At 47.0% G+C, this 14,382-nt stretch overlaps 1 protein-coding gene across 4 annotated transcripts in view; it reads right to left on the bottom strand.

Moving 5' to 3' along the window:
* Window positions 1–11,421: 11,421 nt before the first annotated feature.
* Window positions 11,422–14,382, bottom strand: part of PPIH (peptidylprolyl isomerase H) — a 43,617-nt gene continuing 40,656 nt past the window's right edge. For all 4 annotated transcript variants that reach the window (XM_068107308.2, XM_078771506.1, XM_068107309.2 and 1 more), the window contains exons 7-8: window positions 12,013–12,100; window positions 11,422–11,672 (exon numbers count right to left, since the gene is read on the bottom strand). In XM_068107308.2, coding sequence (XP_067963409.1) covers window positions 11,563–11,672; window positions 12,013–12,100 — 198 coding nt within the window. In that variant the 3' untranslated portion in view covers window positions 11,422–11,562. The remainder of the gene's footprint in view (window positions 11,673–12,012; window positions 12,101–14,382) is intronic.

A 14,382-nucleotide genomic window follows, 5' to 3' on the forward strand; every position in this document is an offset into this window, starting at 1 on the left:
TGCAACACTATCCAAACCTCCTTCATGTAACACTATACAAACCTCCTTCATGCAACACTCCATTCAAACCTCCTTCATGCAACACTCCATACAAACCTCCTTCATGCAACACTCCAAACAAACCTCCTTCATGCAACACTCCATCCAATCTTCCTTAATGCAACACTCCATCCAATCCTCCTACATCCAACACTCCATCCAAACCTCCTTCATCCAACACTCCATCCAAACCTACTCCATCCAACACTCCATACAATCTTCCTTCATCTAATCCTCCTTCATGCAACACTCCATCCAATCCTCCTTCATGCAACACTCCATCCAAACCTCCTTCATGCAACACTCCATCCAATCTTCCTTCATGCAACACTCCATCCAAACCTCCTTCATCCAACACTCCATCCAAACCTCCTTCATCCAACACTCCATCCAAACCTCCTTCATGCAACACTCCATCCAATCCTCCTTCATGCAACACTCCATCCATACCTCCTTCATCCAACACTCCATCCAAACCTCCTTCATCCAACACTCCATCCAAACCTTCTTCATCCAACACTCATTCCAAACCTCCTTCATCCAACACTCCATCCAAACCTCCTTCATCCAACACTCCACACAATCCTCCTTCATCCAAACCTCCTTCACTCCATCCAAACCTCCTTCATGCAACACTCCATCCAATCCTCCTTCATCCAACACTCCATTCAAACCTCCTTCATCCAACACTCCATCCAAACCTCCTTCATCCAACACTCCACACAATCCTCCTTCATCCAAACCTCCTTCATGCAACACTCCATCCAATCCTCCTTCATGGAACACTCCATCCAAACCTCCTTCATCCAACACTCCATCCAATCCTCCTTCATCCAACACTCCATCCAAACCTCCTTTATGCAACACTCCATCCAATCCTCCTTCATGCAACACTCCATCCAATCCTCCTTCATGCAACATTCCATCCAAACCTCCTTCATCCAACACTCCATCCAATCCTCCTTCATGCAACACTCCATCCAATCCTCCTTCATGCAACACTCCACCCAAACCTCCTTCATCCAACACTCCTTCATCCAACACTCCATCCAAACCTCCTTCATCCAACACTCCATCCAAACCTCCTTTATGCAACACTTCATCCAAACCTCCTTTATGCAACACTCCATCCAATCCTCCTTCATCCAACACTCCATCCAAACCTCCTTTATGCAACACTCCATCCAATCCTCCTTCATGCAACACTCCATCCAAACCTCCTTCATCCAACACTCCGTCCAATCCTCCTTCATCCAACACTCCGTCCAATCCTCCTTAATGCAACACTCCATCCAATCCTCCTTCATCCAACACTCCATACAATCCTCCTTCATCCAACACTCCATCCAATCCTCCCTCATCCAACACTCCATCCAATCCTCCTTCATGCAACACTCCATCCAATCCTCCTTCATCCAACACTCCTTCATGCAACACTCCATCCAAACCTCCTTCATCCAACACTCCATCCAAACCTCCTTCATCCAACACTCCAAACAAAACTCCTTCAGGCAACACTCCATCCAAACCTCCTCCATCCAATCCTCCTTGATGCAACACTCCATCCAAACCTCCTTCATGCAACACTCCATCCAATCCTCCTTCATGCAACACTCCATCCAAACCTCCTTCATGCAACACTCCATCCAATCCTCCTTCATGCAACACTCCATCCAATCCTCCTTCATGCAACACTCCATCCAATCCTCCTTCATGCAACACTCCATCCAATCCTCCTTCATGCAACACTCCATCCAATCCTCCTTCTTGCAACACTCCATCCAATCCTCCTTCATGGAACACTCCATCCAATCCTCCTTCAAGCAACACTCCATCCAAACCTCCTTCATGCAACACTCCATCCAATCCTCCTTCATGGAACACTCCAGCCAAACCTCCTTCATGCAACACTCCATCCAAACCTCCTTCATGCAACACTCCATCCAAACCTGCTTCATCCAACACTCCATCCAGACCTCCTTCATGCAACACTCCATCCAAACCTCCTTCATGCAACACTCCATCCAAACCTCCTTTATGCAACACTCCATCCAAACCTCCTTTATGCAATACTCCATCCAAACCTCCTTCATGCAACACTCCATCCAAACCTCCTTCATGCAACACTCCATCCAATCCTCCTTCATGCAACACTCCATCCAAACCTCCTTAATGCAACACTCCATCCAAACCTCCTTCATGCAACACTCCATCCAATCCTCCTTCATGCAACACTCCATCCAAACCTCCTTCATGCAACACCATCCAAACCTCCTTCATCCAACACACCATCCAAACCTCCTTCATCCAACACTCGATCCAATCCTCCTTCATGCAACACTCCATCCAAACCTCCTTCTTGCAGCACTCCATCCAAACCTCCTTCATGCAACACTCCATCCAAACCTCCTTTATGCAACACTCCATCCAAACCTCCTTCATGTAACACTCCATCCAAACCTCCTTCATGCAACACCATCCAAACCTCCTTCATCCAACACTCCATCCAATCCTCCTTCATGCAACACTCCATCCAATCCTCCTTCATGCAACATTCCATCCAAACCTCCTTCATGCAACACTCCATCCAATCCTCCTTCATGCAACACTCCATCCAAACCTCCTTCATGCAACACTCCATCCAATCCTCCTTCATGCAACACTCCATCCAAACCTCCTTCATGCAACACTCCATCCAAACCTCCTTTATGCAACACTCCATCGAAACCTCCTTCATGCAACACTCCATCCAAACCTCCTTCATGCAACACTCCATCCAAACCTCCTTCATGCAACACTATCCAAACCTCCTTCATGCAACACTATACAAACCTCCTTCATGCAACACTCCATCCAAACCTCCTTTATGCAACACTCCATCCAAACCTCCTTCATGCAACACTATCCAAACCTCCTTCATGCAACACTCCTTCATCCAACACTCCATACAAACCTCCTTCATGCAACACTCCATCCAATCTTCCTTAATGCAACACGATCCAAACCTCCTTCATGCAACACTCCATCCAAACCTCCTTCATGCAACACTCCATCCAAACCTCCTTCATGCAACACTATCCAAACCTCCTTCATGCAACACTCCATCCAAACCTCCTTCATGCAACACTCCATCCAATCCTCCTCCATGCAACACCATCCAAACCTCCTTCATGCAACACTATCCAATCCTCCTCAATGCAACACGATCCAAACCTCCTTCATGCAACACTATCCAAACATCCTTCATGCAACACTATCCAATCCTCCTTCATGCAACACTATCCAAACCTCCTCCATGCAACACTATCCAAACCTCCTTCATGCAACACGATCCAAACCTCCTTCATGCAACACGATCCAAAACTCCTTCATGCACCACTCCATCTAAACCTCCTTCATGCAACACTCCATCCAAACCTCCTTCATGCAACACGATCCAAACCTCCTTCATGCAACACTCCATCCAAACCTCCTTCATGCAACACGATCCAAACCTCCTTCATGCAACACTATCCAAACCTCCTTCATGCAACACTCCATCCAAACCTCCTTCATGCAACACTATCCAAACCTCCTTCATGCAACACTCCATCCAATCCTCCTTCATGCAACACCATCCAAACCTCCTTCATGCAACACCATCCAAACCTCCTTCATGCAACACTCCATCCAATCCTCCTTCATGCAACACTATCCAAACCTCGTTCATGCAACACCATCCAAACCTCCTTCATGCAACACTCCATCCAAACCTCCTTCATGCAACACTCCATCCAATCCTCCTTCATGCAACACTATCCAAACCTCCTTCATGCAACACCATCCAAACCTCCTTCATGCAACACTCCATCCAATCCTCCTTCATGCAACACTATCCAAACCTCCTTCATGCAACACCATCCAAACCTCCTTCATGCAACACTCCATCCAAACCTCCTTCATGCAACACTCCATCCAAACCTCCTTCATCCAACACACCATCCAAACCTCTTTCATCCAACACTCCGTCCAATCCTCCTTCATGCAACACTATCCAAACCTCCTTCATCCAACACACCATCCAAACCTCCTTCATGCAACACTCCATCCAATCCTCCTTCATGTAACACTATCCAAACCTCCTTCATGCAACACCATCCAAACCTCCTTCATGCAACACTCCATCCAATCCTCCTTCATGCAACACTCCATCCAAACCTCCTTCATGCAACACTCCATCCAAATCCTCCTTTATGCAACACTCCATGCAAACCTCCTTCATGCAACACTCCATACAAAACTCCTTCAGGCAACACTCCATCCAAACCTCCTTCATGCAACATTCCATCCAAACCTCCTTCATGCAACACTCCATCCAAACCTCCTTCATGCAACACTCCATCCAATCCTCCTTCATGCAACACTCCATCCAAACCTCCTTCATGCAACACTCCATCCAAACCTCCTTTATGCAACACTCCATCGAAACCTCCTTCATGCAACACTCCATCCAAACCTCCTTCATGCAACACTCCATCCAAACCTCCTTCATGCAACACTCCATCCAAACCTCCTCCATGCAACACTCCATCCAAACCTCCTTCATGCAACACCATCCAAACCTCCTTCATGCAACACTATCCAAACCTCCTTCATGTAACACTATACAAACCTCCTTCATGCAACACTCCATTCAAACCTCCTTCATGCAACACTCCATACAAACCTCCTTCATGCAACACTCCAAACAAACCTCCTTCATGCAACACTCCATCCAATCTTCCTTAATGCAACACTCCAACCAATCCTCCTACATCCAACACTCCATCCAAACCTCCTTCATCCAACACTCCATCCAAACCTCCTTCATCCAACACTCCATCCAACACTCCATACAATCTTCCTTCATCTAATCCTCCTTCATGCAACACTCCATCCAATCCTCCTTCATGCAACACTCCATCCAAACCTCCTTCATGCAACACTCCATCCAATCTTCCTTCATGCAACACTCCATCCAAACCTCCTTCATCCAACACTCCATCCAAACCTCCTTCATCCAACACTCCATCCAAACCTCCTTCATGCAACACTCCATCCAATCCTCCTTCATGCAACACTCCATCCATACCTCCTTCATCCAACACTCCATCCAAACCTCCTTCATCCAACACTCCATCCAAACCTTCTTCATCCAACACTCATTCCAAACCTCCTTCATCCAACACTCCATCCAAACCTCCTTCATCCAACACTCCACACAATCCTCCTTCATCCAAACCTCCTTCACTCCATCCAAACCTCCTTCATGCAACACTCCATCCAATCCTCCTTCATCCAACACTCCATTCAAACCTCCTTCATCCAACACTCCATCCAAACCTCCTTCATCCAACACTCCACACAATCCTCCTTCATCCAAACCTCCTTCATGCAACACTCCATCCAATCCTCCTTCATGGAACACTCCATCCAAACCTCCTTCATCCAACACTCCATCCAATCCTCCTTCATCCAACACTCCATCCAAACCTCCTTTATGCAACACTCCATCCAATCCTCCTTCATGCAACACTCCATCCAATCCTCCTTCATGCAACATTCCATCCAAACCTCCTTCATCCAACACTCCATCCAATCCTCCTTCATGCAACACTCCATCCAATCCTCCTTCATGCAACACTCCACCCAAACCTCCTTCATCCAACACTCCTTCATCCAACACTCCATCCAAACCTCCTTCATCCAACACTCCATCCAAACCTCCTTTATGCAACACTTCATCCAAACCTCCTTTATGCAACACTCCATCCAATCCTCCTTCATCCAACACTCCATCCAAACCTCCTTTATGCAACACTCCATCCAATCCTCCTTCATGCAACACTCCATCCAAACCTCCTTCATCCAACACTCCGTCCAATCCTCCTTCATCCAACACTCCGTCCAATCCTCCTTAATGCAACACTCCATCCAATCCTCCTTCATCCAACACTCCATACAATCCTCCTTCATCCAATCCTCCCTCATCCAACACTCCATCCAATCCTCCTTCATGCAACACTCCATCCAATCCTCCTTCATCCAACACTCCTTCATGCAACACTCCATCCAAACCTCCTTCATCCAACACTCCATCCAAACCTCCTTCATCCAACACTCCAAACAAAACTCCTTCAGGCAACACTCCATCCAAACCTCCTCCATCCAATCCTCCTTGATGCAACACTCCATCCAAACCTCCTTCATGCAACACTCCATCCAATCCTCCTTCATGCAACACTCCATCCAAACCTCCTTCATGCAACACTCCATCCAATCCTCCTTCATGCAACACTCCATCCAATCCTCCTTCATGCAACACTCCATCCAATCCTCCTTCATGCAACACTCCATCCAATCCTCCTTCATGCAACACTCCATCCAATCCTCCTTCTTGCAACACTCCATCCAATCCTCCTTCATGGAACACTCCATCCAATCCTCCTTCAAGCAACACTCCATCCAAACCTCCTTCATGCAACACTCCATCCAATCCTCCTTCATGGAACACTCCAGCCAAACCTCCTTCATGCAACACTCCATCCAAACCTCCTTCATGCAACACTCCATCCAAACCTGCTTCATCCAACACTCCATCCAGACCTCCTTCATGCAACACTCCATCCAAACCTCCTTCATGCAACACTCCATCCAAACCTCCTTTATGCAACACTCCATCCAAACCTCCTTTATGCAATACTCCATCCAAACCTCCTTCATGCAACACTCCATCCAAACCTCCTTCATGCAACACTCCATCCAATCCTCCTTCATGCAACACTCCATCCAAACCTCCTTAATGCAACACTCCATCCAAACCTCCTTCATGCAACACTCCATCCAATCCTCCTTCATGCAACACTCCATCCAAACCTCCTTCATGCAACACCATCCAAACCTCCTTCATCCAACACACCATCCAAACCTCCTTCATCCAACACTCGATCCAATCCTCCTTCATGCAACACTCCATCCAAACCTCCTTCTTGCAGCACTCCATCCAAACCTCCTTCATGCAACACTCCATCCAAACCTCCTTTATGCAACACTCCATCCAAACCTCCTTCATGTAACACTCCATCCAAACCTCCTTCATGCAACACCATCCAAACCTCCTTCATCCAACACTCCATCCAATCCTCCTTCATGCAACACTCCATCCAATCCTCCTTCATGCAACATTCCATCCAAACCTCCTTCATGCAACACTCCATCCAATCCTCCTTCATGCAACACTCCATCCAATCCTCCTTCATGCAACACTCCATCCAATCCTCCTTCATGCAACATTCCATCCAAACCTCCTTCATCCAACACTCCATCCAATCCTCCTTCATGCAACACTCCATCCAATCCTCCTTCATGCAACACTCCATCCAATCCTCCTTCATGCAACACTCCATCCAATCCTCCTTCATGCAACACTCCATCCAAACCTCCTTCATGCAACACTCCATCCAATCCTCCTTCATGCAACACTCCATCCAATCCTCCTTCATGCAACACTCCATCCAAACCTTCTTCAGGCAACACTCCATCCAAACCTCCTTCATGCAACACTCCATCCAAACCTCCTTCATGCAACACTCCATCCAATCCTCCTTCATGCAACACTCCATCCAATCCTCCTTCATGCAACACTCCATCCAATCCTCCTTCATGCAACACTCCATCCAATGCTCCTTCATGCAACACTCCATCCAAACCTCATTCATGCAACACTCCATCCAATCCTCCTTCATGCAACACTCCATCCAAACCTCCTTCATGCAACACCATCCAAACCTCCTTCATCCAACACACCATCCAAACCTCCTTCATCCAACACTCGATCCAATCCTCCTTCATGCAACACTCCATCCAAACCTCCTTCATGCAGCACTCCATCCAAACCTCCTTCATGCAACACTCCATCCAAACCTCCTTTATGCAACACTCCATCCAAACCTCCTTCATGCAACACTCCATCCAAACCTCCTTCATGCAACACCATCCAAACCTCCTTCATCCAACACTCCATCCAATCCTCCTTCATGCAACACTCCATCCAATCCTCCTTCATGCAACATTCCATCCAAACCTCCTTCATGCAACACTCCATCCAATCCTCCTTCATGCAACACTCCATCCAATCCTCATTCATGCAACACTCCATTCAATCCTCCTTCATGCAACACTCCATCCAATCCTCCTTCATGCAACACTCCATCCAATCCTCCTTCATGCAACATTCCAACCAAACCTCCTTAATGCAACACTCCATCCAATCCTCCTTCATGCAACACTCCATCCAATCCTCCTTCATGCAACACTCCATCCAATCCTCCTTCATGCAACACTCCATCCAATCCTCCTTCATGCAACACTCCATCCAAACCTTCTTCAGGCAACACTCCATCCAAACCTCCTTCATGCAACACTCCATCCAAACCTCCTTCATGCAACACTCCATCCAATCCTCCTTCATGCAACACTCCATCCAATCCTCCTTCATGCAACACTCCATCCAATCCTCCTTCATGCAACACTCCATCCAATCCTCCTTCATGCAACACTCCATCCAAACCTCATTCATGCAACACTCCATCCAATCCTCCTTCATGCAACACTCCATCCAAACCTCCTTCATGCAACACCATCCAAACCTCCTTCATCCAACACACCATCCAAACCTCCTTCATCCAACACTCGATCCAATCCTCCTTCATGCAACACTCCATCCAAACCTCCTTCATGCAGCACTCCATCCAAACCTCCTTCATGCAACACTCCATCCAAACCTCCTTTATGCAACACTCCATCCAAACCTCCTTCATGCAACACTCCATCCAAACCTCCTTCATGCAACACCATCCAAACCTCCTTCATCCAACACTCCATCCAATCCTCCTTCATGCAACACTCCATCCAATCCTCCTTCATGCAACATTCCATCCAAACCTCCTTCATGCAACACTCCATCCAATCCTCCTTCATGCAACACTCCATCCAATCCTCCTTCATGCAACACTCCATTCAATCCTCCTTCATGCAACACTCCATCCAATCCTCCTTCATGCAACACTCCATCTAATCCTCCTTCATGCAACATTCCAACCAAACCTCCTTAATGCAACACTCCATCCAATCCTCCTTCATGCAACACTCCATCCAATCCTCCTTCATGCAACACTCCATCCAATCCTCCTTCATGCAACACTCCATCCAATCCTCCTTCATGCAACATTCCATCCAAACCTCCTTCATGCAACACTCCATCCAATCCTCCTTCATGCAACACTCCATCCAATCCTCCTTCATGCAACACTCCATCCAAACCTTCTTCAGGCAACACTCCATCCAAACCTCCTTCATGCAACACTCCATCCAAACCTCCTTCATGCAACGCTCCATCCAATCCTCCTTCATGCAACGCTCCATCCAATCCTCCTTCATGCAACACTCCATCCAATCCTCCTTCATGCAACACTCCATCCAATCCTCCTTCATGCAACACTTCATCCAATCCTCCTTCATGCAACACTTCATCCAATCCTCCTTCATGCAACACTCCATCCAAACCTCATTCATGCAACACTCCATCCAAACCTCCTTCAGGCAACACTCCATCCAATCCTCCTTCATGCAACCCTCCATCCAATCCTCCTTCAGGCAACACTCCATCCAAACCTCATTCATGCAACACTCCATCCAAACCTCCTTCAGGCAACACTCCATCCAATCCTCCTTCATGCAACACTCCATCCAATCCTCCTTCATGCAACACTCCATCCAATCCTCCTTCATGCAACACTCCATCCAATCCTCCTTCATGCAACACTCCATCCAAACCTCCTTCATGCAACACTCCATCCAATCCTCCTTAATGCAACACTCCATCCAAACCTTCTTCATGCAACACTCCATACAAACCTCCTTCATGCAACACTCCATCCAAACCTCCTTCGGGCAACACTCCATCCAAACCTCCTTCAGGCAACACTCCATCCAAACCTCCTTCAGGCAACACTCCATCCAAACCTCCTTCATGCAACACTCCATCCAATCCTCCTTCATGCAACACTCCATCCAATCCTCCTTCATGCAACACTCCATCGAAACCTCCTTCATGCAACACCATCCAAACCTCCTTCATCCAACACACCATCCAAACCTCCTTCATCCAACACTCCATCCAATCCTCCTTCATGCAACACTCCATCCAAACCTCCTTAATGCAGCACTCCATCCAAACCTCCTTCATGCAACACTCCATCCAAACCTCCTTCATGCAACACTCCATCCAAACCTCCTTCATGCAACACCATCCAAACCTCCTTCATCCAATCCTCCTTCATGCAACACTCCATCCAATCCTCCTTCATGCAACATTCCATCCAAACCTCCTTCATGCAACACTCCATCCAATCCTCCTTCATGCAACACTCCATCCAATCCTCCTTCATACAACACTCCATCCAAACCTCCTTCATGCAACACTCCATCCAATCCTCCTTCATGCAACACTCCATCCAATCCTCCTTCATGCAACATTCCATCCAATCCTCCTTCATGCAACACTCCATCCAATCCTCCTTCATGCAACACTCCATCCAATCCTCCTTCATGCAACACTCCATCCAATCCTCCTTCATGCAACATTCCATCCAAACCTCCTTCATGCAACACTCCATCCAATCCTCCTTCATGCAACACTCCATCCAAACCTTCTTCAGGCAACACTCCATCCAAACCTCCTTCATGCAACACTCCATCCAAACCTCCTTCATGCAACACTCCATCCAATCCTCCTTCATGCAACACTCCATCCAATCCTCCTTCATGCAACACTCCATCCAATCCTCCTTCATGCAACACTCCATCCAATCCTCCTTCATGCAACACTCCATCCAATCCTCCTTCATGCAACACTCCATCCAATCCTCCTTCATGCAACACTCCATCCAAACCTTCTTCATGCAACACTCCATCCAAACCTCCTTCATGCAACACTCCATCCAATCCTCCTTCATGCAACACTCCATCCAATCCTCCTTCATGCAACACTCCATCCAATCCTCCTTCATGCAACACTCCATCCAAACCTCCTTCATGCAACACTCCATCCAATCCTCCTTCATGCAACACTCCATCCAAACCTTCTTCATGCAACACTCCATCCAAACCTCCTTCATGCAACACTCCATCCAAACCTCCTTCAGGCAACACTCCATCCAATCCTCCTTGTAAACCGCTTCCTCCCTCTCGAACAAACTCATGTTTCACATTCCAGAATTATCATGAAAATACAAAACGACAAACATGTTTGTTCAAATAGTTATCTATTGATCCTACACGTCAAAGTTGGACAAAACGAGGGTCTACGATATTGTTTTTCTCTTTATTTTCGTCATTACAAAATGGTAGAAGAAAGGCGGTGTTAGTCCAAGCCTCGTTTTCCAGGCCACGTTCAGGTCCAGCCTTCGATCACCGGGACAATATATACGGGTCTAAGATGAAGCTTCACATCTCCCCACACTGTGTCACCACTACAGGCAGTTTGGGACGATTGTTGGGACCCGTGGGGACGTTTTCGATTTTCCGCAGTATGAGGAGGCCATCCACCACCCTGCCTGCAACAACAATTACAAACACACCAACTGTGAGAAATGAGAAATGAAGGTATCATCAAATCAAGTGAAATAGTGAAATGCATAAGAGCGATGCACACATAAGAGGGGTAAACGGGAAGGGGGTCGGAGGGGGCGCATCGACTCTGCCCTCAATTGCTGCATTGGCAGTCTCTGAAGGTCGGTCCTTCATCTAACCCACGGCTGTCCGTCAATATGGGATAGGTCAAACAAGCTTTAGAACCCCGAGCCCTTCCCATCCGCCCCCTAGAAAGACCACTGCAACCACAACTGCAAGTGTTGCCTCCACTGTATTAGAGGGCGACGTAAGAAAGCGTCGTACCAAACACAACGTGTTTCCCATCCAGGAAGTCACACTTGGCACAAGTGAGGAAGAATTGGCAGCCATTGGTATTTGGCCCGCTGTTTGCCTGCAGGAAGAGAGAAACAGAATGGATAATAACAAAGAGCAAAAACATTTATTATGGTTATTGTTATAAAGAGAAACTCTGAATAATAATCTTATCGTTATTGACGTCCCAATCCTTTGTGCACAAAACAAATTCAATCCAATCACAGTTCCTATTTGACCCATAATGAACCCCACAGCCAGCTTCGAAGAGGAAGAAAAGGCTCAAGGTTGCTCCGATCCGAGGACAGAAAAACAAGACAACCTGAGATGCCAATGGCCAATGTGATCCAATGCATTTGCAGATGTTCACCTATCGGCTCGCAGCAGCGGAGGAGGTGTGCACCTGCTTTTGTCGTGGCACCAAGGATTGTGGTTGCCATAGGAGATGCAGAAGCTCTTAAAAAGAAGGGATGTTTATACTGTACTGTGTTGTCAACTTTATCCACATTATACGGTTTCTGTAATTTGAGCTTTGAGGGGCCATCAGTACCTTACACAAGCAAAAATTGGTGAATGGTAAACGTTAGACATCTCCCGGTTCTTTAACTCCAATCTCCTTCAAACCACCTTTACATGTCTCTTCCTTTCCCCAATGCCTTATCCATCTTCTCTTCTTATTACTAATCCCATTTTAATCCATCTCAATTTTATCGCCCCCAAAACTTCGACCCTGCTTATGTAATACTAGCAGAAGTACCCGGCATTGCCAGGCGGGGGAGGAGGAGGGGAGGGGGAAGAGGAGGGGAGGGGGAAGAGGAGGGGAGGGGAACGGGGGGGAGGGGGCAGGGGGAGGGGGAAGGGGGGAGGGTAAGGGGGGGAGGGGAGGGTGTGTGGGTGCCCGGGGGAAGAAAGGCCCCTCCCCCCTCCCCCTTCCCCCTCCCCCTCCCCCCTTTCCCCCTCCCCCTCCCCCCTTCCCCCCTCCCCCCCCTTCCCCCCCTCCCCCCCCGTTCCCCTCCCCTCCTCTTCCCCCTCCCCTCCTCCTCCCCCTTAACACCAGGGGGGTTGACTCAGCCTGTCATCCTACCGAGGTCGGCAAATTGAGTACCAGTTCACTGGTAATTCCCTGTGTGCCGCAAGAGACGAACAGGGTTGGCGGCACGAACCCGGAAGTCGGAACTCATTGTCGTCAAATAAATGTAGCATGTATGTTTCACTCTCTGTCACATGCCGTTGGTCCCATGTCAATCGGATGAAGTTGAAAAATTAACATTACAAAGTTTCTCTGGGACGTACTGATTCCGAATAATGAAGTTGAAAAATTAACGTTCCGAAATACGCTAATTACGCTAACAGAAGCGCTGGCGCTGCGAAGCGCTAGAGGGAGCGCTGCGCTCCCTCCCTTCGATTCCCTCCCTCTTCTGCTAGCGTTTCTGCGCTAATACGCTAATTTTAAAACCCGAAGTTTTTTAAAATTTAAGGTGTGCTGTAGTTGCTCTGAGACGTACTGATTCCGAATATGCCTTTGGTTTTTCTCTGCGATGAGTAGTTCTCGAGTTATAAGAGGACAAACAAACAAACATACTTTACTGCTTTATATATATAGATATAGATGGCATCTGACAGCAATTTCACAAAAAATATGACAACCATTGTCAACAATGAGAATGATCAAGTGATTCTGGGCTCTCTCTTGTGCTTAAAATGTTAATGAAATTATTTAATTACATCACAAGTACAAAGGAGTCAGTAATTAATGGCTTCCAATTGTGTCCACAGTAAATAAAACTAGAACGGCACTCGGTAGAGTGCATACCTCCGCCAGACAGAATGAACAGTTTATGTTTTGTATCCCACAGATGGGCCGGATCTGGATTCGGACCTGAAACAAAATCTAATCGGCTTGTTCTTGTCGCCAAACCAACTTGTCCACCAAGTTTAGTCATAACTCGTCCATAACTTTTTAAAATATGTTATATATCGGTTTTAGCCATATCACTTGATGGTGAAGAATCATTTAAAAATTAAATAATTCTCACATCCGAATCCATATTCAGATCTTCACCAAAATCAAATCGATTAGTCCTTGTCACACACCCAACCTCTCCACCAAGTTTCGTCCAAATACTTCCATAACATTTTGAGATATCCTGATATGTATCGTTTTTGGCCCGATCTCCCAATGGTGAATAATCACTTCAAAAATTCTACTAGCTGGATCCGAATCCGGATCTTCACCAAAATCTAATCATTTTGTCCGTATCACATACTTTACCTCTCTGCCAAATTTCGTTTCAATCCATCCACAACGTTTTGAGATATCTTGTTCACAGACAGACAGACAGACAAATGAAAAATCGGTCA

The sequence above is a fragment of the Myxine glutinosa genome, chromosome 2 (genome assembly GCF_964187855.1).
Source record: "Myxine glutinosa chromosome 2, kmMyxGlut1.1, whole genome shotgun sequence".
Taxonomy (NCBI): Eukaryota; Metazoa; Chordata; class Myxini; order Myxiniformes; family Myxinidae; genus Myxine; species Myxine glutinosa.